At 41.1% G+C, this 27,517-nt stretch overlaps 1 protein-coding gene across 1 annotated transcript in view; it reads left to right on the forward strand.

Moving 5' to 3' along the window:
- HSD11B2 (hydroxysteroid 11-beta dehydrogenase 2) overlaps positions 1-27,517 on the forward strand; it is a 70,515-nt gene that overhangs the window by 31,338 nt on the left and 11,660 nt on the right. Inside the window, exon 2 of the mRNA XM_082269657.1 lies at positions 17,585-17,797. Within this exon, the coding sequence (XP_082125783.1) occupies positions 17,585-17,797 (213 nt within the window). The remainder of the gene's footprint in view (positions 1-17,584; positions 17,798-27,517) is intronic.

The following is a 27,517-nucleotide window of genomic DNA, read 5'->3' on the forward strand; positions in this document are numbered from 1 at the left end:
TTTGTCTTTTGTTAAACTTTAGGGTGCTTGTCTTAATGCATAAACAGTACTTTTTAATCACACCATGTAAAAAAAAAAAAAAAAAAAAAAAAAAAAACATAGCTCCTAGTAATTATGTCCTTAGATAGACAAGTACTAAATATTTTGCTGCACACATAAAATACAAGTGGCTTGAAAATCTTTTTTCCTATAAGATGAATCACAGTATCTGAATAATTGCAATATACTAATAACTACGTGTTTGCAACGGTGTCCACATTCCTATTCTTCCCAGGCAGGGAGTGATGTTCCATTTATAATTGTTATCCCAGAGAAACTGTATGTACTCTATAATTGACTAAGCACTGTAGTTTGCTTGGGGCACAAAGCACTCTGCCAATCTAAACCTTCCGCAGAAAGTACAATTATTGAGCCATCATATGAGATTAACTCATATCAAATTAAAGTGATATTAAAGACATTTTATTTTTTTTTTTCAAATAACGAACATGTTATACCTACCTTCTCTGTGCAGCGGTTTTGCACAGAGCATCTCCAGTCCTCTTCTTGGATCCCCCACTGGCGCTCCTGGCCCCTCCTTTCTACCCAGTGCCCCCAGAGCAAGCAGTTTGCAATGGGAGCATGTAAGCAGGCTTGCTCCTGAGCCGCAGCTCAGCATGTCCATTCATGCGTCTCGGCCCTGCCCCCTCTCTCTATCCTCATTGGCTCACTGGCTGTGACTGACAGATGCCAGTGGCTCCTTCTGCTGTCTTAGCCAATGAGGGAGAGTTCCCTGAGAACTGCACATCGTTGGATTGATATGGGGCTCAGGTATGTTTTTAGGGTAGCTGGGGGACTGCTGCACAGAGGAGGTTTTTTTACCTTCATGCATTGTATGGGATGCATAGTATGCATGAAGGTAAACAATGTTGAGCCTTTAGAACCACTTTAAGGATAAGATTTTTTCTGATTTTGAACTAAGATGCCACATTTACATGTACAGTATGTGGCATAAACTAGAAATAAGATGATCCATTGCAAATGTGTTTCCACTATTAAACCTGCTCTAATAATACTTGCCTCTACAGTGCTTTATTGAATGAAATATTTTGTCTAATGTATGAAGTCAAGAGGGAAGGAGAGTATCTAGGTTACCCAGTATAATAATGCAGATTCAATTATTCTTCTAACCAGAGGAATGTCAGCTTTGGTAGCTGTATGGACTTTGGGACGGCCTTTCATTCTGAGATAAGTTTTCACTTTCCTTTTATTCATCAGGGCAAGTCAATGTGAATGCGTCTAAGACTGCACTGTAATCTGACTGAAAATATTATTTCCAGCACAAGTAATTTTCCTTCCTGCAGTAGTTTTGTGTGATGGTCCAGGGTTCCCTAAAGCCCTACACTGCAAAAATATAAAATTATCTCTTGTAATGGTGCTGTGCCTGCACCCTTAGGGTTATTTGCTTGTTTAGGTTCAGGGCACATAGAAAAGAAGAACTACTTTCCAGATCCTCTCTGCATCTAGACCAGTCCCCACAACATCTTCTTCCCAATGCTCCATAGTCCTGCATTGGATGTAATAATGCTGAGGGACAGCCCACCATCGAAACATAGGGAGTGGGACTTGGAGCTCCGATCACTGCTCTCCCTACAGCTGCTCTAATCCGAACATACAGGATGCATGGGGCGGGGATCAGAGCATCAGTGGAGCTCCCAGTCCCACCCCCTCTCTGCTGGCTTGCTCGGGAATGCAGCCTCCGTGCGCTCTGCATCCTCCAATGTGTGGGTTCAAGTGGCAGCTGCTTTGGGCCCCTCAATAAAGATTGGGCCCTGGGCAGTTGCCCCGGTTTGCCCTGCGGTAACGACAGTAGCATCTGCCGGGGAAGCACCACTGCAAGGGCTAATTTTTTAAGTTTCCCAGAGTTGGGTTTTAGGGTACATCTAAAGGCTCTTGTATGACAGTCTAAACAAGTCCCAAATCCTATTACTATGCAATGCATAAACCTCATAGATTTAACAAAAAACTTTCTTTACCACATCTAAGTGAGCCATATCCTCCTTTATTTGTGACTCACACGCTCACCCTCCCAGGCACTTAAGCCTACAGTGGAAGGGTTTCAGCAACAGAGGCAGTGCAGTCAATCCAGAAATTAGTGGGCAGGACTAGGTGAGGCTAGGTGCTGATTAACAAGCTACAAGATTGTAACAGGGAAAATGCTGATAGCCACAGCCCCCTGCAACATCTTCATTCTATTGTGGTGTAAGCAGGCACAGCTTACAAGTATACGACAATGCTACTCTGAACTCAGGAGCAGTGCAGCATTATTGCTATACCATCACAGGAAGCTGCATTAGATTAACTTATCTGGCAGGATCAACAGGTATTTGCGAAAATTATTGGAGATTGGAGGAATGAAAGAAAACAGTAGGTGTAAGTGCACTTAAAAAAAAGTGTTGCAGCATATTTTTTCAATTGGAAGCCATAGTTCTACACTAAATCCATCGAGTTCCGGCAATGATTGTGCATTATTTGTATTGGGATATCAAATCCTAGAGGTCCTATAAAATAGCTTTTGTGGCTTAGCTGGTCATGAATGTATTCATCTTTTGTCTCTTTTGCAAACCACAGAAATTGAGTATGGCTTTTTTTAAAGCTAGACATTTGCAACCATGCTGGTAATCAAGTTGTCTAGGAATAAAAAAATACCATAAGCCGTTTGCTGGATGTTTGGTCCAGCATGCTGGAAATGGCAGCCATTGATTCCTATTAGACTCTGTAGCTTGTGGATTCCCTTTGGGTGAGGGTTATGTTAAGCATTTGATGGTATATTTGGGTTTTACTGTTAAAACCTATTCAGAAAACTCTAAAGAATATGTGTAAGGTTTGTTGAGGCATAACAACCTATCTGCAATTCTATTCCATTGTGCTAACTGATAAATTAGTGGCAAAAAAAATCTGTTCTAGACTATAGAAAACTATTGTTATAAAATTAGCCCTTATTTGTGGGGGGGTTGGACAGAAACTGTGGTGAAAGAAACATTATTGATATTATTCTTGGGTTGTCATATGCACAAAAGATAACATTTGGCTCATTACTAAACATAAGTAATACATGAATCATTGATAACGCATCAGCTATGGTAGACTGAGTTCAAGGCAAGTTAAGGACAAGTTGGGTGGGTTGAATTTTTAAATTTAAAGATCATTCACTGGGGAAAGTAGAGTGTGCTGTGATGGAGAGTGCCAAATTACTATTAGGCAATGTATAATATTTACTGTATTTCCACTATGAACTTTTTACTAGAAAGGGTACTCATACATGGTGTGAGGAGCCCTAAAGCAGCATTGGGTATTGTATGCTACCTAAACTTAATTTCTTATGCCACTCCCTCTGTTAGACTCTGCAGTAGTTGCTATGTTGCTATAGGAAAATCCCTAGACTTTAGGTCTGAATTAGTTGCATGTTCTACCATTCCATATGGCCAGCTTTGATCACACAGAATTGAAAACAACAAAAATCTTTAAGGCTGGGTTTAAACTAGTGCGAATTGAATGTGGGATTCCCCCTATCCAATTCGCATGACAGGAGATTGTGACAATGGAGCTGGTTTACACATTTCGGGAGCGGCTGTGGAGGGGATTGCACAGGAGACCTGTGCGTCTTTGGCTCCGTTGCAGGTCTGAATCTAGCCAAAAATTCAGGCCTGATTCATCCCTGAAACAAAGAACAGGGACGCACCGGACCCCTGCTGTCTACAGTGTAAACCCAGCCCTAATCATGCTATGAAGCTTACAGTTCTATAGCATAACCTTGTAATTAAACTGAAGTAGGGTTTAGAACATGGTGTACCTAAAAGTTTAGTTCATGTATCAACATGAATTTAATCACGACACCTGTAATTTCTTCTTTACTTAGCTCCTGGGTAGAAAAAACATAACCATAACATGTTCTGCTCTAGTGGTCTTGTTAAGTAAGACAAAGGGCACTATTCAACAAACAGCCACCCATATTAAAATCCCCAAATTATCTTTAAATAAAATAACACCAACAAATAAAGTCAGATTGGTTGCGGGTTATTGCATTTTGGATGGCACTTTTGCGCTAGTTTATTGAACCATGCCACATTGAATGTTCCTGGTAATACATATAGACCCTATTTGGTAAGGCAAAGAGCAATATGCTAAGTGCATTAAATCATAGCGGTTCATTGAAATTCAGGTTTTTCTGTGTTACTACATTTTAACCACCACAGTTGTGCTTTGTATTGAATTCTTTTTCTCAAAAGTCCTATGTTCGAGCACTGATCTAAAGGACTAGCAGAAGTAAGTAGTCACATGGCTTATTCGTGGAATGGCATTATTTTACATATATAAGGAGTCTATTTTTAAAGCCCAACTCTAGCCCACATGTATTCTTTTCAATTTTAAATAGTGCGCAGTAGGGTGATAACTTTTTTCAGGTTTTTGCTGTTGTCTGTGACCAATGGAGAAGTATTTCTTTCCTTGATATATGCAAATATTACAGGAAGAACGTGACTTTGTATATACCTCCTTAGGTGAAATGCAGACAAAGTATTAATATAGCAAATCTTGGTATTTTATTGAACATACAACATTTATCACCACTTTCTATTTGCAAGTCCATTTTGACATATGAGATTAGAATCACTCTTAACGTTTTAGACATATAGAGAATCCCCTTATTTGATGTGGATAGTTTTCTGGGATTTGGTTTCTCCCCACGGGCCTGGCAGCCACATACCTCTAAGTTCTCAATAGGTAAAATTTAACTATCCCAGTACTAAGATCCGAGGTCCTGATAAAGCGGGGTTTCCCGCAAAATGCATCAACCTGGTAAAAGGATCTCAAGGCAATTTTAACAATAACCTTGGATGGCTAACTTGTGTACAGGATTTTAACAACTTTTTAATATTTGTTGTATGTTCAATAAAATGCTAAGATTTTATATATATATATAATGAGGAAAATAGGGGTGGTTGGGACATGAAAGCACATATAGAACTATTGACATCATGTTGGTTCTACCCTTTCCCCACTATACTAAAAATGTGAGGAGAAATCTGCCCAATAGAATTACAGAGAGCATTAAAAACCTGACTCTGAAGTTGATTTACTAAAGGTAAATAGTCTGTGCCGTGCAGTTGCTCTAGATCTGAGGGAAACATGCAAGGATAATAAAAAACTGCATTTCTCTATCGCTCATTGACAGACGTAGTCCTCGGTGATACAGCACCTTCGGGTTATGTTGCCTCCACAGGAGCAGGACTAGACAGGAAATAAAAATGCTCTGGCCACACCCCAGGGGCAGTCCCCGATGGTATATCCTCTCTCTCTCTCCGCCACAGCAAATCAGTTTTTTTCTGTCTAGTCAGGAGTAAGGACCTAGATACCTTGCTGGGATCTTCGGTCCTGGCAAGATTTTTTTTCTTAAAAAGATTTTTAGACAGCTTTTTTCTCCAGTGTTCCTGTGAGATCTTCAAGCAAGAAAGCTGAACTGGGCGACGGGCTGGATGTTGAGATCCAGTGGTCACTCCAGTTCAGCCTACGAGCGCGTGCAGGCCATAGCTCCGCGCTGGGTCGGCCGCGACATAGTCCCACTGGGGGACTGACCCCGCGAGTTAAATGTCTCGCTGAAACGCCAAGGACCATGAGTCACGGCGTCCGTATTGGTCGACAGCCCTCCCGCCCCGGTGGAGAGGGGTACTGTCAGGAGTTGGTGCCCGCCTGGTTCCGGTATGGTGAGTAGTATGTTCCCCCTTTTCCCCTGACGGGTCTTGGGGTGAACGCGGGCCCCTCTCTGTATGGTAAGATAGAGTCCCCCTCTATCCTATAACATGGCACAGATCCCCCTACTTTGAGTGTGATTTTATGTGCAAAAAGCCAGGAGGCTTGGTTTGGGAGCTAACAATCTAATTGTATACATGTTAAAAAGATTGTAATCAGTGGCAGTCTGGGAATCTTACTGTGATAATAATAAAGTACCTACCAGTCAGAAGCCACGGACATGTAGACTGCCTTCCTAGTCAAATCTCCAGCTATAGCAGGCCTTCCGAACGGCCATGCGGTCCGCCAGGGCTGGTACCGCCAACCACGCCAAATCCCCATGCAGAGAAGGTGTTGTGTGCTCTGCAGCACACCGCTATTCGGTACAGGCCGCCGCCATTTTTTTTGCTGGATCGCACGAGCCGCCATTTTGGCGTAGCCTCGTGTCTCCAGCATGGGGGCGGCCATGTTTGAGGTGATCCAAACACCTCGTGGAGCTAGGGGAGGCGCCGGAAGGCGTGCAGAGGGGCGGCCAGCCAAAAGACTTCCTGTTTGTGAAGACAGCGCTGTAACCTGTTGCAGTTAAACTCTGAGCATCAAGTGGTGAGCCTGGGGGTCTATCTCTCTCTCTCTCGATCGATAGGGATCCCTAGCAGGTAACACTAAGGGGCTTTTGTGGCGCTGGGGGTCTGAAAAAAAAAAAAAAAAAGTTTTTTTATTTAATTGAATTGTATTATCCGGGAAGTTACTGGAATAATCATGGACCCTGCCACACAAATTCCCCCACCTGTTTCCCTCGAGGGGGCCACGGGACCCGCCGGTGCACAGAGTATGGATGCATTTACAGCAGTTTTGGAGTCTTTGGTGGCTCGGGTGGAGGCAGCCTGTCAGGGACGGGGGTCAAGGAAGCGACCCCCGCCTACCCCTATATTATCTGACACCTCTGACTCAGATTCAGAGATGGTCACTGCAGCTGCAGGTCCCTCTGCAAGGGCTGTTACCTCAGGTAAAGCTCCCTCAGACAGTGAGGAGGACGTTCCTTCTCCCGCTATAATTCAGGAAGAAGCATTGGTGGACGCACTAGTTGTGGCAGTGCGGGAAACCTTAAGACTTGAGGTTTTACCGGCAGAGGCAACTGAAACAGAGATTCCCTTTGGTACTAACAAGCCCATCAAAACGGTGAAGGTTTTTCCTGTACCCAAGTGTTTTGGTAATAAAATTAAAGGAGAATGGGAGCATTCTAAGCGTACCTTTACGATTTCCAAGCGTATTGCTAGACGCTATCCATTTGAGGAATCCTTCATTAAGAAATGGACGGTACCACCAGTGGTGGATCCACCTATTTCCAGGCTGAATAAAGCCACGGTTATCCCAGTGGAGGACACTTCGTCCTTTAAGGATCCGGTGGATCGGAAGATGGAAGCAGAGTCCCGCACTATCTTCTCTCTGATAGGGTCAGCATTTAGACCAGTAATTGTTATTGGTCTAGTTTCCCAGACACTTACGGAATGGGCGAGATTGGTACGCCAAGACCTTAGGGGAAAAGATATTCCCCAGGAAACATCTGATTTGATGGAACAGATTATACAAGGGCTACAGTTTATCTGTGACGCAGCCTTGGACACTACTCCCCTATTAGGGCATGCATCTATGTCAGCGGTAATCCTCAGACGTGTGCTGTGGTTAAAATGCTGGTCAGCTGACCTAGGTTCCAAAAAGACCTTGACGTATCTCCCCTTTCAGGGGAATCGTCTATTTGGGGCCACCCTAGATGAAATTATTAAGGATGCCACTGGGGGCAAGAGCACTTTCTTGCCACAGGCTGCTAAAGCTAAGGGACCTCGCAACAAACGAGGACCTTTCTTTACCGCCCATAAAGGGTTCGTACGCCCGGCTGGAACAAGCGGGAAAGGCAAGACTCCTCCAGGAGGGTTCAAGAAAGGCTGGTCGGACAAACAGAGGACCGACTCAGCCAAACCCGAAGCAAAGGAATACACAGCCTGAAGGTGCGCCCCCACCCGGGTTGAGGGTGGGGGGACGTTTTCACCGGTATTCAGGACATTAGATCGAGCATCGACTACTACTACCGGTGCGATTCTTCCCTTCCAACATTTAAGTACTACAGGGAGCGGTAGTCACCGTTCCCTGAATAGATCTTTTCCTTTACCTTTTCCTAAGATTAGTCTCTATTCCCCACAGGAATCGGATCTGGTTGACCAGACAGACCAAGAAGCCTCTAGCCGGGTGACTTCGGTCCCTGAGGTTCAACCAGAAAAGATCACCCTTCCTGATAGGAATCAGGTATCTGATAAATGTGTGGGAACAGAAAACGACCAGACTTTCTCGGATGGTCGGGGCCAGATAGCTCTAGGGATGCCTGGTTCAGATCCAGTCAGCACCAGTGGTCCTAGAAATTCTAGGCTGGCCTCGTCAAGCCGGCCTGGCCGACTTGGACATGCTAGTCGCAGACGTTCCGTGGGAACTTCGTCTCAGGGAATGTCTGTGGTCTCAAGGACCAATTTACCATCGTGCTTTACAGTCGCTGGTTTTAATGGCCTGGCCATTGAGACCCAAGTACTGAAGGACAGAGGGTTGTCAGCTTCAGTCATTCCTACCCTTATTAAAGCAAGGAAAGCGACTTCCAGCAAGGTCTATTATCACACATGGAAGACTTATATTGCGTGGTGCGAATCTTTAGGATTTCCTCCACGTACCTATTCGGTGACTCGAATATTGGCTTTTTTGCAAAAAGGGGTTGAGCAGAAACTAGCCTTGAGCACCATCAAGGGTCAAGTTTCAGCATTAGCAATCTTCTTTCAGAAACCTTTAGCTACCAAGTCCTTGGTGCAGAATTTCATCCAGGGGGTGCGGCACCTGGCTCCACCAGTCCGCGCGCCCTTACCGCCCTGGGATCTTAATTTAGTTTTGTCGGTTCTACAGAAACCTCCCTTTGAAAACATCAGGGAGATTCCCTTGCTTACTTTATCCCAGAAGGTGGCCTTCTTGGTGGCTATCACTTCTGCTCGCAGGGTGTCAGAACTGGCTGCATTATCATGCCAGTCCCCATACCTAGTGATTCATAGGGATAAGGTAGTACTTCATCCTAAGCCATCCTTTCTTCCTAAGGTGGTTTCAGATTTTCATCTGAATGAAGATATTGTACTACCTTCCTTGTGTCCTCAGCCCAATCATCATCGGGAACATGCGTTGCATTCCTTGGATGTGGTTCGGGCAATCAGGGTATACCTGAAAGCTACGGAATCATTCCGTAAGACGGATTCACTTTTTGTGATCACGGATGGCCCCAGAAAGGGGTTGCCTGCATCTGCCGCGACCATTGCCAAATGGATTAGACAGACGGTGGTACAGGCTTATTCTATTAAGGGTCAGAGTCCTCCGTTCCCTGTTAGGGCGCACTCCACTCGAGCGCTCAGTACTTCCTGGGCCTTTCGCCATCAGGCGTCAGTGGTCCAGGTATGTAAGGCGGCCACCTGGTCGTCGGTACATACCTTTACAAAATTCTATAAAATTGATGTGATGGCATCGGCGGATGCCTCATTTGGCCGCAAGGTTTTGCAGGCCGCAATTTGAGGAGACCGGTGGTCTACCTCGAGGGTTTTTTTTCTGTTTGAAAAATTTATTTTTGTTGAGTCTCATCATTAAGGATGAGCATTGTAAACTTCTAGTTGGCACCGGTTGGGCCTTCTAGATTGGGATTTGATTTCCATTTTCCCACCCCTCATTTGTGATACTGCTCTGGGACTTCCCGAAGGTGCTGTATCACCGAGGACTACGTCTGTCAATGAGCGATAGAGAAAAATGGATTTTTGTAAAATCTTACCATAAAATCCTTTTCTCTTAGCTCATTGACAGACGTAGTCCCCGCCCCTCTGTTTTTGAGTTGGGTTGGGTTAAATTCTCTAAGCACTGCTTTTGTGACATAACTGATTTGCTGTGGCGGAGAGAGAGAGGATATACCCTCGGGGACTGCCCCTGGGGTGTGGCCAGAGCATTTTTATTTCCTGTCTAGTCCTGCTCCTGTGGAGGCAACATAACCCGAAGGTGCTGTATCACCGAGGACTACGTCTGTCAATGAGCTAAGAGAAAAGGATTTTACGGTAAGATTTTACAAAAATCCATTTTTTTAAATGCACATGATTGGATGATGGAAATCAGCAGCGCTTCCCTCAGATCTAGAGCAACTACACTTGCAGTGCACTTCTAGGGCACAATATTTTGTTTTATACAAGTAAAAAGGAAAAAACAAAGGAATATCGGACTGCGCAGGCCAGAGAGAGGAGCGTACAAAATTTGATAAAATATAAAAGTTTTATTTGTATCATGTTTAAAAGAAAACTGATTGAATAGCTGCTAAAGCATCTATATATCTAAAAAAAAAAACATAAAATAATAGCATGCAGGATTGTCACCAGTTGTTGGGCACTATGAGTATTGGGTCTTCCAGTACCGATGGGTTTCGCCAGTTGCTTCATCAGGGCTGTAAATACCACATAGTACTCAACTATGGGGAGAGACAACATAATTTACAATCATACACAGGTAATGATATTCTTATTTTTTTTCATGCAGATCATATACTAAGACTGATGTCAGACACAGACTCAACCCACCTCTGATGACAAATACACATGCACATACTCTCCCTGGGTGGGCGCGGGGACCACAAAAAGAGACCTCAGATAGGGGACAACCATACTATAATATTATAGAGTAATTATCTATTTGTTATGTAATTTAACATATGGATATGTAGTCCTATTGACAAAAAAGGGCACTTACTATATAGCAACTCTCGCGTGTGGCCATCCATTTAATCAGATTCCAAGGCAATGCGAATATTTTGTGGATTTTATCCAAATAGAAAGAGAAGCTCCTTTGTAACAGGTAAGTGTAAGCTCCTAGAACTATTACCCAGAGAGGACCCTGGAATTGTATAACAGATAGATTTACAGTATATACAATTAATTTAGCACCATGAAATATGTGTCCTGTGCTCAAAGCATCACATCAAAAAATGACCTTTTTAGATTCTGGATACACCCACATGCTGAAATGAAGCCCCACAAACTTCAGAGCAAAAAGCTGAGTGGTCTCATCACCATGCTTACACAGCATCTGGTTTGGGACACTGTCTTCTTGATATACTATGTTTTTTATTAGAGCAATTGTTGTATTTGGATTGGCTCAATTTTAACTACTATATCTCAATAAATGTATGCATTAAGCCGTCCCCACCAGTCTAACTTGCCTTATACTAACCACTTCTTTTGTACCACTGGGGGAGCTTTACCCTCCAGGTGAATAAAACTACCTCTCTTTTTTGTATGTAGTTTTTTGGTTACTAGACAAGTATCTTACAGGAGACACTGTATATTTATGATGTTGACTTATTATTATCCCCCCATCTCTGTGTTTTTTTGTTTTCACAGTTAATTTGCCTTTAGTAAATTAACCCCATAGTTTATATCTCTTCCCTATTCTATACACGCAGGAAAATATTAGCATTGTAAGAGAGGAAGCTAAAATAAAATGACACACCTGTTAAGAATACCCTCTTATGAATGCATTATACAGTAGTTCCAGTAGGAAGGGATAACTTCAGTTTCATTGGATAAACAATACATGAATTAAGGACTTCACACTCGGGAATTCTTTGCTTTGTGACAGGTACTCTTTAAAATGCCTCTATAGCCAAAACATGTATTTTTTAGTTTGGATTGATTGGGGAAGGGACCCTAGGTGGATGTTACTCAGTACCTATGATTGGTATTGTCGAAAAACTCTACTAATGTTATCCCAATGGGGAACCTGGTCGAAATGTGAGCTGCTTCCATACACCAAGGGACCTATGTGGAAAGCCTCTAGAAATATGAATATTGGTTGGATCAAAGGATTGGAGTGCCAAACCAAAACGTTGAAATCCAAACAGGAGGTTTTATCTCAAACATGTAGCAAATTCAATAGCTAACTTGGTTCAGGGGCCTCACTCAATCAAGGCTTAAAGTGATTGTAAAGTCTCTTTTTTTTTTCTATTAAAATACCAAACATGTTATACTTACCTCCTCTGTGCAGTAAGTTTGCACAGGGCAGCCCAGATCCTCCTCTCCTCGGATCCCTCTTCAGCTCTCCTGGCCCCTCCCTTCTGTTGAGTGCCCCCACAGAAAGCAGCTTGCAATGGGGGTACTCGAGCAGAGCTGCAGCTCCGTGTATCCATTTAGACATGGAGCTGCCATTTGGCCCCACCCTCTCTCTCCTGATTGGCTAACCAAGTGTGATTGACAGAAGCGGGAGCCAATGGCGCCGCTGCTGTGTCTTAGGCAAGTCCCAGATGGCACTCGTGGACATTACTGGAAAGAGAGGGGGCTCAGGTAAGTATTAGAGGGGCTGAGAGGGCTGCTGCATATATAAGGCTTTTTATCCTAATGCATACAATATATTACAAGATAAAAACCTTATGACTTTACAACCCCTTAAAGAGAATGGCTGTTTAGGGGCTCAAGCCAGGGGCGTAACTACAGGAGTTGCAGGGGTTGCAATTGCAACCGGGCCCCATGCTCCAAGGGGCCTGTGCGGCTCCCCTGTACACCTGGATAGGTGAACTTCCAGGATCGCTAAGGTCACACTTGCGACCCGGCCCTGGCATTCCACCACCGTGGGGAGGCCCCAAGATGGCAGGAAGGGGGCCCACTGCAGAACTTGTGAAAGGGTCCTGCTGCAGGACCGCAATAAAGGGCCCCGCAACGAGAGTAAAGGGCTCCAGGATCAGTGGGTAGAGCCCCAGGCCTAAAGCGAAGGGCCCCGGCCAGGGGTCTGGGGGGCCCTTCATGGTTTCTTGCACCGGGGCCCTGAAGGTTCTAGTTACACCTCTGGCTCAAGCTGTAGATAAATGCAGTATAATTTTTATATTAAAATATTTGAACTCCTCAGCAGCAATAAAAACCTGACAGGTGTTCTAATACCTCTCCTCTATTCAAAACTAAAAAAAAATGTTGCCTTTAGTTCTAATTTTAGTCAATAATTACATTGCTAGAGTGAATTGTTGGAGGCTGAGAAGTGGATATACCCCTGTCAGGACAAATATGATACATTTTCTATTTTGGCATTGAATACACTTCACAACTACTAGCAATAATTCTTGACTTGCATTCAGCCCCAAGCAAGTTGTAGCTATTGCATATAGTTTAGATGGGCATGTAGGCTGTTTTCCTCTTACACCCGTTTGGCAGATATTCTGCTGTTCCATTGTTTTCCTTGTAAACTGTAACCTGTTCATGGCTCCCTTTTCCTCTCTTTAATGTACCCACATGGATTGCTGAAATGCTTCAAAAATAAAAATATATTTTTTTTTAAAGTTATGGTTTTATAATCTAAATATCTCAAATGCAAACGATTTTACTAATGCGAACCTTCCACTGATAGGTTTTCAGAAATATAGAAGCAAGGATGAGAAAATGTAAAAATAATATTGCAAGTCTCTTGCTAAATAACATATATTTTTTTTTATTGTTAGCAAGTTGAATGCCATTAGCACTATGGACAGCACTTTGTCTTACTTAAAATGTGTTCACTTGATAAGACCCTGATGCCTGACCATTCATTTCAACATCAATCTTCCCATGTGATTATATGTGCATTTAATGTATTTTAGGCATGTTATTTACATTTATAAACCATGAGACTGCTGCTGGGCGCTGCCATCTTGGATGTGATGTCAGCAGCCCCATCAGAGCTGTCACTCAAGTCAAACTATACAGCATGGTCGCTCAACCTGTGGCCCTCCAGCTGCAATAAGGCATTGCAAAAGCTGATAGATACAAGCATGACTCCCAAAGGCAGAGGCATGATAGGAATTGTAGTTTCGGCAACAGCTGGAGGGCAACACGTTGAGCACTCATGCTCTATAGCAGGGGTCTCCAATCTTTCTAAAGAAAGGGCCAGTTTACTGTCCTTCAGGCTTTAGGGGGTGGACTGTGGCTAGTGAGAGTAAACAATGCCGATCTTTGGTATTAGGGGAAGAAATAATTGGTGTCAGTGGGAGGAATAGTGCCCCATTTTTGTTGTCAGTGGAAGGAATTATACCCAATCTTTGGTGTCAATGGAAGGAATAGTGCCCCATTTTATGTTGTCAGTGGCAGGAATTATGCTCCATTATTAGTGTCAGTGGCAGGAATGATGCCTCAAGGGCTGGATAAGGGCAGCAATTTGGAGACTACTTTTCTATAGTATTCTCCTTCTCTCCTCTTTTTCTCCTCCCCAGCTACAGCACAGCTATATAGGAGGTTAGAAAGTAACTAGACATGCTCAGAACAGCAGTGGGCACTGACGTGAATGGAGGGAGGGGGTTGAGCTAGGGAATTTACTCTTCCCAAAATATTTTGCTTTTCCTGGTTCCTCCTCTCATCAACATCCTAGTTAAAGTTTTAAATCTGAACTCTGCATATTTGAGTGATGGCCTATGATGCATAAATAATCCCCCACATGCCTGGGATCTTCATACCCATGACTAAGCTCAGAGGAGTGGACAAAAAAAAAGGAGTTGGGTTGGGGCTTTATTTGCTGGGAGTCCAGGCTGAGGTTGCCGCTCATACACTTATACACTCATTCCAAGGACAACACGGATGTGTGGATGTAGGGCAGTGATGGCGAACCTTGGCACCCCAGATGTTTTGGAACTACATTTCCCATGAAGCTTAACTACACTGCATAGTGTATGAGCATCATGGGAAATGTAGTTCCAAAACATCTGGGGTGCCAAGGTTTGCCATCACTGATGTAGGGAGACTTTCTTTACCTGTTTGTTGCTGTTCCATTTGGTAAACCTTTTACTATCATTCAGCCCCTGCAATACTGTAATTTCTGAGCGTCCAGCACAGAGGCTTGTAGTTCTGACTGCAGCAGGTCAATGGATGTCATGATCTCCCTTTCTCCAATCAAAGAAAGCCTTGCATTCACTGAAAATGCCTTTCCTGAATTGAGGAGGTGTCAAATGAGCGACCTGCTATGATCAATGTACTGCAATGCTGGACATTCGAAAAAAAAAGTTTTTTTTTTATTGACTTACATTGTGCCTCCAAACTTGCTAGTAAATTTTACTTTTAGCAGATGAAACTGTAGCTTTAACAATCCCAATAAAATTTGTCGTAATGTTTCTTTTGTGTTTCTTCTTCTGTCATACTGTGATTTTTATAGAGAAGTGTCTACTTATAGTTAAATACTGCTAGGATGAGAAAGCGTCAGTACTGGAGGACTTTACTGTTTGATGAATCATTATTTTAACTGTAGAATCCTGGATCCCAAAGAGTATCTAATACTTTACTATCTCTCATGGAACACTGATATTGGTAAATTCAATAAACATTTATTAGATTATATAGTATAACCCCTCCCCCAAATAAAAAACAATTGCCGTAATAATAAAAAAATGTCTCAGGGCAAGAGGGTTGTATTACTGCCAAACTCAAATCTATCTTGAGTGTTGACAGGGCAGTTCTTGTTAAACTCTTCTATAAATTGCCAACCCTGTCTTTCTAATCTTACTGAGTGTTTTGGTGTTGCATTTACACTGCTTACAGGCACAATATAGTGATTTATAGGACCCCATTCACACTTGCGAATGGGAGGCTGACAGCTCCCGGCTGCTCGCATGTAATCATTCACTGAGCCCAGCTGAGATTCCCACATATAATAGGACACAGCCCAAGATTTTTCTTTGTTTTCTAATAAAATTTAAAAAAAGTTTTAATCTCTGCCAAATTTTGCTTTTGATTTCTTTTGTGAAAGAAGTTCATGCAGGTTGCCTCAGTACAATTATTCTCCAAGGCGTAGAAAGCAGTAGTGTAATGGTAAATTCTGACACCCAGTCAGGGTATTGGTTACCCATGCAATATGCTGTACTTCAGATTATTTAAGGTTTTTCAGTATGTTTACAGCGACGGCCGTCCCCCTAATCTCCATGTGGGGCGCCAGATGCATAGATTTCTACAAGCTTTTTTTTTTTTTTAAAGTACATGTTTAAAGCCTGAGGCTCTATATGGCTTCAAAAAGGTTGGGTTTGGGGCGCAGAGCACTGCGACCCCAGCCAACCCACTTGTGACATTAGTGAAACAACATTTGCTATTGTCTTCCTACTTCTCCTCCCGACCAATCAGGAGGGGAAGCGGTATTAAGACCGGATTGGCTGGGAGGAGAATTGAGGGAAGCCACCTGCGACCTGGATGAGGTAAGTGCAGACCCGGTGGGGGGGGGGGGGTTGGTTTGCCACCCCCCCCCAAAAAAAAATGGAGCACAAGCCTTAACTGTTAGTGATGATGATGATGATAATGCAAAGACAGACAATGGATTGTAGTATAACAATCACTTTTATTAAAGACTTCACAGAAATAACACTACATTCACAAATAACAACATAAGGACCTTAAAAAAAAAAGCCAATCAACCGTCCAAAAGACATGGATGCATTAGGGGCCAGCCATCAGCCAACTCTTGAGACATGGAAAGCAAAAGACAAAAAGCGCTCCCATAGTGTAATAAAGCTATACCATTTAATCAGGCTAAAAAGTAATGCACTTTTAGACCAACGACGACGTCACGTATGACGAAACATATAGGGCGTGGCCTATGGTGGCGAGGACATCAAGTTCCTCGTTTCTAATTTGTGAATTAACGATCCCTCTCAGAAGCCGGGATTTTGGAATGAATTCTACAGGAACGCCGCAGCATATGATTTTATGCCTGTACCTTTATGATTTGCTGTAAGTGCATTACTTTTTAGCCTGATTAAATGGTATATCTTTATTACACTATGGGAGCACTTTTTGTCTTTTGCTTTCCATGTTTAATGAGTTGGCTGATGGCTAGTCCCTAATGCACCCATGTCTTTTGGACGATTGATTGGCTTAATCGTTTGATTGCCCATTTAGACCTCCTATAATTTAGTGGTCATTGTTATCTGGTAAGGAGATTACCTTATACCACGAAGGGTGTGAAGTTTCTTGTCTTCCAGTCACCCTTTTTTCTGTATATGGTTCTTCTGGAAATGCTGGTGTTATCTACCTTCTTTCTGCTGGATTGCACTTTGGGAATTACTTTTTTCAATTATTTATGGACTTTTTTGTATGATTTACATGTTTTGTCATACATTATTGATTATGCATATCTAACTTACTGGTCTTATTATCTAAGATTAGCACTGCACTGTCTGTTTATGTTTAGGATAAGGAACATAAACTAAAGCTAAGTTAAGATTACCATATTGCTATGGATGCCATAAAAAACTTAAACGCCTTGTCAAAGAAAAAAGTTGAATAGTTACCTGTCTGGTGAGTGGCAAGTCAAACAATTAATATGGGCAGCGCAGTGGATTAGTGTTGATCACTTTATGCCTTGCAGCCCTACGGTTCTCAGTTTGAATCTCAATCAGGACACTATGGGAATAAATTTGTATGTTCTCCCGGTGCTTGTTTGGGTTTCCTCAGGGTGCCCCCATTTCCTTCCACATTCCAAAGACAGGATGGCAGGTAAACTGGCACTAAAATGTGTATGTACTGTATGCATGTGAGATAGAAACCTTAGATTGCAAGCTCATTGAGGAGTGTGCAATATGTAAAGTGCTCAAAATGTTGATTAATTGGGCCTATGATGAGTTTGATTCTTGCCACAGCAGAACAAAAATAAAAAAGTAATGGCAGGGTCGCTTTGATTGAAACATAAAAGGCAGACAACCTCTACATGGCATCATGTTTATAGAAAGCATATAATGCCACAAATTTTCTAACAGACGCATTTACTTTTCATTCAGGATGCGATTCTGGATTTGGAAAGGCAGCTGCTCAGAGAATGGATGAGATGGGCTTCAAGGTGATTGCAACCGTGTTGGATCTTAAGAGCCCAGGGGCCAAAGATCTCCAGAAGAGGTGTTCAGATCGCCTGACAATCATTCAAATGGATCTGACAAAACCCGAGGACATCAAGAGAGCCCAGCAAGTGGCAAAGGAGCAGACACATGAAACTGGTATGTGAATTTGCTCTAGCATTAAACATTGCACCAGAAGCCCACTTGATGCACGAATACTAATCAAAAGATTGAGGAAAAATACTTTAACCATTAGATTCATACGTGTTGACCTACCTTCAGTTTGTACGTGCTACTCTGAAGAGCAATGTGTATAGCAGGTATTGAAAAAGCTTTTACAAGCTTTCATCAGGTACTTTGAAGCTCTGAAAGCACTGGTTTAGTTCTGCTAGTATTAAATGTGTCAATGGAATAGCTGGCTGGAATCTTTCAACCATTTCAATCAGTGCTTATAAAAAAAAAATAAAAAACCCAAATCCTGGAGTATGGTAATGGCTTCTTTAAAGCAACATCCATCACTCTCAATATAATATGTGTTTACAGTTCCAGATTGGATGTGGAAAAGCAGGCAACATTTCAAATTTCCCAGAAATCCCAAAACTTTGCATGAGTGGTAGTCATTTGGCTCTAGCAGACGGGAATGAGAGTGACTGCAGGAATTTTATGGAAGATTCACTCTAAAAGACTCATCAGAGCATCTTCTTTAAAGACTTTCCATCTAAATCCTCCAGCCCCCCCAAATCAGATTGCCTACAAAGGCATTTAAAAACAAAGCTGGTAAAGAGAAAAAATACTTACCTCAGCGCCAAAGCTTCACCCCATGGGAATTCCTCCATTGCAGGGGTGTAGTCTAACAGGATTTTTCAGCTTTCCCAGAGGCAGCGGTGAGGCGTGTAGATGTCTACTTGGAAGCATTGGGAGCTGAGACCAAGATACGTAATTTTTTTTTCTCAACAACTTTTTAACCGCTTGCTGACCACCTGTAGCAGTAAATATGTGCAGAATCACGTATATACACGTGATTCTGCACCTCCGGGTAGGGAACGCACACGTGTGCTGCTGGCATACCAGTTTCGCTGTGATTAGTCACAGCAGAACCCGATCAGCGGGTGCTGACCAATGTATGCCCACCAGCCCTCGCTGATTGTCGAGGAGAGAGGATGGATGGAGCCCTGCATACATATGTATACAATACAGATCTCCGTCCTGACAGCGGGGATGTGATGTATTTTCTAAAATCCCTCACATCCCTTAGTGAAAATAGCACACACTGTACACAAAAACACTGGTTAGCCACACATTTAACCCTTTGATCGCACTAGATGTTTAACCACTACCCAGCCAGTGTCATAAGTACAGTGGCAGTGCATATTTTTAGCACTGATCACTGTATTAGTGTCACTGGTCCCCACAAAGTGTCAAAAGTGTCAGATTGTCTGCCACAATATCGCAGTCCTGCTATAAGTCGCTGATCACTGCTATTAATAGTATAAAAATAAAATAAATAAAAATGCCAGTATGTATACCATAGTTTGTAGACGCTATAACTTTTGCACAAACCAATTAAGATATGCTTATTGGATTTTTTTTTATACCAAAAATATGTAGCAGAATACATATTAGCCTAAATTTATGAAAAAAATCTATTTTTTTTTTATTTTTTTCCAAAAAGGATTTTTTTTTATAGGATATATTATACAGCAGAAAGTAAAAAATTTGATTTTTGACTTACCGTAAAATCCATTTCTCTGATGTTCATTGACGGACACAACTCCTGATCTTCATAACCACTGGGTTATACTGCCCCCTGAAGGAGTAGGACACTAGGCAGAAATAGAATCTGGCTATGCCTTTGGGAAGTCCCAGGGGGTATACTCCCTCTCCTGCTATAGGTACTCAGTTTTGTTACAAGCAGTGTCAGGAGAATTACAACTCTACAGAGGGGTGGGTGCTGTGTCCGTCAATGTACATCAGAGAAATGTATTTTATGGTAAGTCAAAAATCCCATTTTCTTTTTCGTTCGTTGACGGACACAGCTCCTGATCTTTAAAACTATTGAGACTTCCCAAAGCAGTGTGAAACATGAGGGGTGGGAACAGCAAAAAAAATATTTTTCTGCCTAGTGTCCTACTCCTAGGGGGCAGTATAACCCAATGGTTATGAAAATCAGGAGCTGTGTCTGTCAATTAACGAAAGAGAAACATTTTTTTTTTCTTCAAAATTTTTTATAGCGCAACAAATTAAAAAACCCAGTGGTGATCAAATACCACCAAAAGAAATCTCTATTTGTGGGAAAAAATGACAAATTTCATCTGGGTACAGCATTGCATAATCAAACAATTGTCAGATAAAGTAACAGTGCCGTATCTCAAAAAATGGCCTTCTTTTGAAGGGGTTTAAATCTTCCAGAGGCCAACACTTTTTGCAAATGATACAACAATAAAATATGGCCTGATGCACCCCATGACGCATCTCCATCCCTAAATAACATAGAAAGATTCAAAGGTTTGTCCTTGGAACTTTAAATGAGGTGCGACACTCCCAATGATGAAATATAAAATGCAAGTTTATTGGAACATACAATGTCAGCAAGTAAACACGTTAGACAAGTACCATATTATCAAACAGATATATATTCATGGTCAAGTTCAGTATTCCATAAAACAATCCATGGTAGGTATAAAAATGCATCCTGGTAGCCTGACGCATTTTGTGAACCGTTCACTTTCTTAGGGGTTTGCGGTATATAATTTCTACACTAAGGCGCCACCAATGAGCCTATACAAATCTGGTAAAAAGAAATTGCATGCTTATGTTCCATTGGCTGCCGCTGGGAATGTCTATCCCGGGAGCTGTGGGCCTGGGATCCAAGAGGGTCCGGCAGGACAAACAGGGCCATATTCAAGCACAAACCAACATAGTGTGGCATCTACGGTGATAGCTATAAGAGACATATCTATGCATCAGACTAATTTCTAAAGTGTAAACGAATAGTAATATCAGCAATCAGTAAATGGAGTATAATACTGTGCAGGGGGTAAGGGTATCAACTAGAAGTGAGCCTGAGTTCAAAAAGTATGTATCTGATGCTCAGAGTATGTTAAAGTGAGCAATAAAGCAAAAAAAGTATCAATGATGTGCGATTAAAATTAAATGAAAAGACAAAACAAGAAGCAAACCAAATAGCCCCCAGGGCCCAGAGACATCAAATGAAAAGATAGTGAATAAAGGTGATAATTTTTGTAAATGATCTAATTCTGGGGGTGGGTGGGAGCTTTCTATAGAGCTTCGGATAACCTTCTGTTATCATTCTCATTTTGTTAGTCATTACACATTGGTCATTTCAGACACTTCAATAAATATGGACCATTGCCAGTTACCATAGCACATGATAGAAGTTACAGATTACTTCTGCTTGGCAGGCTTCTACTGAGGACTAGTAATCTTTCATATCATCTTCCCTAATGATTTACTTTATTTCGTTTAATGTTTAAATGCAAAACATAGTGGCACAGATTTTTATCCAGAGAATACCCTGGATCTCCAATCTGGGAAATACAACCTCTCTGAGGACACATTATCTTTAATCATGCAACCCGATTATATTTTTAGGTCTTTATGCATTATTTTTTTGCATGCTACACTAACTTGCTTAAGATAACTAAACCAGACTTTGCAAGCGTGTATCCAAGATTCTTAGCATATACAGCAACACAAAAGACAAATATAGAAAGCTGATTGAAGTGGAGGGGAAACATTTTGGCTGTTAAAATAATTCATTAAAAAAGTCTATATATGTTATAATATTGATTTTCTGCAGTTTTTTTAAGATCATACTGTACCTACATATAGAATAAATCTTCTGTTCCCCTACCAGTTTCCAGATTTTCATCAGAGAATAGAGTTCACCACCATCCCTAACTATAGTCTACACAAACAAACAGCAATCCCTATGGGACTTCATTGGTAAACACAGTATGATGTCCTGTTTTGCAAAACTTTATTTATAACTTTATTTATAACACTCAAAATTACAATAATAAAAATCTTATGGCTTTAACTATATGGAGATGAGTGAAACCATTGGTGTATGCCCTGATTATGCATTTATGTGTTATAGTTATTCCACATTCTCTCTTTGCATGCATATGGCCTCTTGAGGGCCTAGTAGGTAGAGGAACACCCGACATGCTTCAGACTCTTTCTTCAGGGGTGTAGTGTGGAGAAAAAAATATCTGAAATAAAGTACATATCAATAATTATATGCAAATCACACAGTATAATAGCAATGCAAGGTGCTACATCCATATAGAGCTTATTCGCTGACATTTGTGGGAAAAACACAGCAAAAAATCCAGTATAAAGCCGTAACAATTAAAAAACTTCATAGATGCCATCACTTAATGGGCCAAAAAGGAAACAATTCTTGTACCGAAGAATCACTGAGAAGCGGGATACATTAGGGCCCCCCAAAATGGAAAGACAAGGAAAATAGGCCTAAGGGACAAACTATCATATATGTACATGTTACCCAAAAATCAACAATGGAAGGGGATCAATGGTTATTAGGCACATTCCAAGACAATAATAGTTGTAAGTGTCATGTTAGTTTCAATAAAGAGCAATAATGTCAAGGTAAATACCCATTACCCCAACAGGGCTCACACTGTAACAGGTAAATCCATTGTTAAGAAATATACTGTTCATTCGATTAACAAGTAATGTCACACCTATTCAGGAAAAATTCCTAATTGGTAGAAGATTCCTCATCACAAATAACAGAAAGATGAAAAAATAAATTGTATCATGTTTTGCCAAGCTCTCCAAGTTGTTTACAAGCTTTGGGGTCCATACTTGCCATATTAATTTTTCTCTTTAAATATATTAAGATTATAATTCATATATACAAGTATGAGTTCAAAGTTACCCTGAGTATTCAATCTATCTATAACCTTGGATAGATTGAGTGTAAAGTTAGATTTCCAGAGTTAAGATTGTACAGTAAGTCTAGCAGCAATAGGTACTTTTATAACAATAGTTCTAAGTTGCATTGGGTATAAGTCAATATTTTAAATCAAGAGTGCCATTGCTGGTGTAAGGGGGGTTAAAATTAGGGATTGACCAATTATCGAGGGCCGATCTGCACTTTCCCAGATATATATTGGAATCAGCCCCTGAGGTTACCGATATTGCGGATATTTCGTGAAAGTGCTGTTCCGGAGTGATGCCTGCAGCTAGAGGCATCATCCCAGTACCGGCGTCCATAGCCGACGGTCGGCTGTCTTGTAATCACAACCGATGCGGCTGAGAAGCCGCTCGGCTGTCATTACAAGGACCAGGAGGGGACATCCACCCCTCCTGCCGCCTTTCGCGGCTCGCCCGGGTCGCCCTTCCCACCGGGAGACCCAGGCATCCTACCTGCACGGCCGCCAAAAACCCGATCAAAGCCGCATTCGGCTCTGATCCAGTCTACATGTAAAAACCTGGAAGTGATGTCTTGACATCACTTCCGGGTACTCCGCGCCAAATTAAAAAAAATAACAGCATTCAAAACAGCTAAACTTGCCGTTTTGAATGCTTTTAAGTGCAGAGGAGGGGTTTGGGGACCCCCAGATCGCTGTACAAGAGTACCTGTATAAAAAAAAAATTTAAATGTCCGAAAATATCGGCAGATACCAATATGCGATGACCAAAATATCGGTATCGGTAATAAAAAAAACAATATCGGTCGATCACTAGTTAAAATACACATGAGGGACAATATACAGTAAATGATGATATGGAATTCCAGAAACTCTGAATATTTTTACAACTCCAAAAAATATGATGTAGGGTTCCTATTTGGCATTCACATCTCTAACACGTGGAATCACACGAAAGGAAGATCTTAGATAATCTATAGGGTGGTAAATACCATCTATTTATGCAGATGATTTATTATTACAATGTATAGCATGTTGCTATTGTGACCAGGAGAAACAATCAAGTTCTGCTTCCCATTTGAATACACAGTATAAGAGTTTTTCTCATTCATATTATGTTCGGTTAACCATGTGTAAAAGTAGGAAATACCTCTTTCTGTGGTTCTCTTAAAGCTTGTGAGAAATTCCTAAATTTTTTGAGGGATTTTAAATCTGCTGGTTATATGTGTTTTATTAAATTTAGATATCTGGGTTATTATGCATTTCTCTACATTAGAACTGGGGGTGGCAAATTTGATGATACCCTTGTTGAATCCAATTATCACTAAAACATCGGGAATACAATGTGCGTACTCCTGCAGAGGAATATCAACAATTTTAACACTTTGAAAAGCCTTTGTCTTAATAAATATCTCCTGGCAGATAGTGAGCTTATAATAGAATAAAATTACGAGATATTAATCTTTGGTTGAAGAATATATGCCCTTACTAATGCAAAAAGGTTATGTTCCTTTGTGATCTCAATTTCTATATTGACCCACAGTTTGTCTTTTGGCATTGACAACCACTATTTCAATTGATCTTAGAGTGAAGTATAATAAAAGGGTTTCATGCCTCCTTGTTATTAAGCGTTTTAACAGGTATAGTGACTTATGTCGACCTTAGGTAATAAAGCTAAGTCACACGCCAGTTGGAAAGCCATATAAAAATCCATTCAATTAGGATAGGGGTAAGGGAGTTGTTACATTTTAATACATTTACTGTTTGCAGAGGATTGTTTCTTATGTAATATTTCTTATGTATATTTCTTATGTAATGGTCTGGTGTACAAATGATGTTTCAAGAAAAATGTACAAAAAAAATTGGCTTGGTGATCAACATTTGTTCATGCTCTGATTGTCCATTACCTCTGATACAAATGTTTGCATACTATACTACAGTACATACCAGTAGGTGAACTATTGGTATGACAATTTGACCATTCTGATTTTCCTCTAAAATCTACCTTCTAAAATATATTTATTTCATATTCAAGACAGCTACCCCCCACCTAACTCTATTTAAAAGAATTTTTTTATAATTCAGAATTTTTATGGGCAGTCTATACTACTGTACATTATGCATTTACCAGTCATTGCTTTGTGACTACTTTAAAGTAATGACCAATGTTTTTTTGGATGGCAAACAGGCTGGAAAGAAAGTCTTAACATGGCATCTGTATACATTTACTTACATACACTTCTGTTTTTATACACACTGTTTAAATTTGGCCCCTGTACGGAAGTAATAAGCAAGGGGGTAAGGTAAAACAATCATGGGCACGAACTGCTTTTCAAGACGAAAACTCCAGTCTGGCACTTGTTTCAGACGATCTGCTGAAACATTCAACATTGGAACTTCACCAAAAAACAAAAATCTTCCCAAATATACGTGCCTCAATTAGTATACAAACCATTGTAATGTTTTGTTTTAGTTATCTTTTTGTTAAGAATTTATATCTGTTGATCCTGCGAGTGCTTGTGTAAATTCTTTATTTCCTGTGGTTGTGGTGAGCCATCAATGATATTATGATGATGCTGAATTCGCAGCAGCATTGTCACCCCTCTGATCCTCATCTCCTTAGTCCTGTCGATTTTGATGTCAACACACTGGCAATCACCCCAAATTTGTTATCAGATCGTAAATCCAGCCGACACAGTTACATCTTACACCGAATAGTGGTGATATAGGAATGTCAGTAGACACAGCCCAGATAGGAAGACAACAGATCAAGGTATACCTAAACATTTGACATGACAAAAAAACAATTAAAACAATGTTTTTTTTTTTTGTTTTGTTTTTTAACGATTGGTTGCAAGGGCTGTTCTTATTGCACTGTTCCCTATTTTTGAATTTGTGTATTTGCCATCTACTTTAAATTCCTTTAAAGCCAAGAGACACCTAGAATGTGTTCCACTGAACACCATGACTTGCCATGACTATTGTAGATGGATTAAGATTTCCTAGTAAGTCAGAAGTGCTTGTTATCACCATCTAGCACAGCAATGATGCTCTCAGAAACTCAAAGACTGGTGGAAATGGGGACCTTCTTGTGCTTTTTTTCTGAGCCTCTTCCACAGCCTAGCAAGCCATAATGAACTTTCACATCCACTATCCTTCTTAGGGTAGAGGTGCATAAAAAGTGAGTTAGGTTAGTGTATGGTCGGAGACGATGATTGATTGCATCTGTGCTTATTTTTTCAAAATAAAGACGTGTCACCTACACGAAAGAAAAAAAGGTATAATATGGAAGAACTTTACCATTATGGGGAAAATTAAATCGAAAAATTTCTAAAAATCTGGGGAGGATGGATAGAGTTTAAGCAATTAAAGAAATATACCGAGTTAAGGAGTATCTAAAACAGGATAGTTTGGAAAAAGAAAGATAGAGAATAAACACAAGTTTGAGGAGAGGAGTGTCCGGGAGCAAGGGGGGCGGTGGGAGGTTTAATTGGGGTATTGTATATTTTACAAGCAAGAGCCTGTTTGAATAAACTTCATTTGGTATATTGGAAAATTTAATAAAACTTAAAAATAGAAATAGATCTTTTATCTTTTTTTTTTTTTTTATGCGAAAATGTATAGCTTCATGATGTTTCACAAATCTTTTTATTGTTTAAAACTGAACTTCGGGAAACCTTAAAATGCTTGCTTGCAGTAGAGTTGCACCTGCACTGGTTAACCACCCGTTTATGCCTAGGAAATTTGACAATATTTTTCTGTTCCCTAAGGGTAAACTTTTGCAGTGTGGGTGCAAGAGAAGATTCTAAGGTTTCCTGAAGCTGGGATTTAAAGTATTTTAGAATTTACCATTTCAAATTTGTCTGACCTAAATATAGCAATAAATGACTTGCTTAAAGGAAACCATATTTAGGAGAAAGATGGTGGCTACCATTACTGGGGGGGAATATTCTTCCTTGCTGCAGGGAATTTTACTGCTTTTCTTTTTATCATTAGCAAATTCCATACAAATTACCTAGCACCACAAAATGATACTTCTGCATTCCATAAAAAGGATGGGACTTGGAGGTGGGTAGGGGGTGGAATTAAGGGACAGCGCTTGTAGGTGGGTAGGGGGCGGAAACAAGGGGTGACTCAGAAGAGGGAGTTCCCGCGCCTATTCTCTGAGAAAAAAGACCTGCTTATTGCCCAGCTATTAAAGTGACCCTGTCATATACTATACTTACTTGTCAAGGCCACAGATCCTGGCTCCTTCATAAGCTATGACACCTAGAGGATCCTTTTCATGTGACACACTTGCAGATGTATTACATTTCTGGTCCCTCACCAACCAGGGGCCCTTGTGTAACGCTCCTGCGTTTTACGTATGATGTGGATTTTCAGCTGCAGAAATATTCCACTTCAGTAGTCATGTAGAGAAACGCTGAGACACCATTCCCAACTCTCAATGACTCATCATGTGTGGATGATCTCAATTCAGCAAGTAAATACACACACTCAATAAGATGTTTCCTAGAGTGACTTATGTATATAGTAACACAGTGATGATAGGCTGAAGAGACAGGTTGGGTAGAGATGGTAGATGACAGACACTTGAAAGGAAATGTTCTTGAAAGTAAGATAGTAGCAGATGGGATGCAGATAGGTTTAGCAATCATGTATGGTAGCAGATGACAGAGTAGCAGGTGGACATACAAGAGAGATCAACCCAGTGCAAGAACAGGTGGTAGTAGGCTCAAGAGCTAGCAATCTTAGATAATGCAGATGTAGTAATAGTCCTTAGTATGCAGAACTAGATAGTGTAAGCTTTAGTATAAAGGTTATAGAGGTTTCCCCTGTGGGGTACTTATCACTAATAGCAATGTAGCAGAGGAGAGGTTCGGCAAGAGCGGATGATCCGGTAGCGGGATACAGGGATCAGCGCAGCGTGGTTCCGACAGCGAGGTATGCTTGCAAG

The sequence above is a fragment of the Pelophylax lessonae genome, assembly GCF_965119305.1.
Source record: "Pelophylax lessonae genome assembly, chromosome: 10".
NCBI lineage: Eukaryota > Metazoa > Chordata > Amphibia > Anura > Ranidae > Pelophylax > Pelophylax lessonae.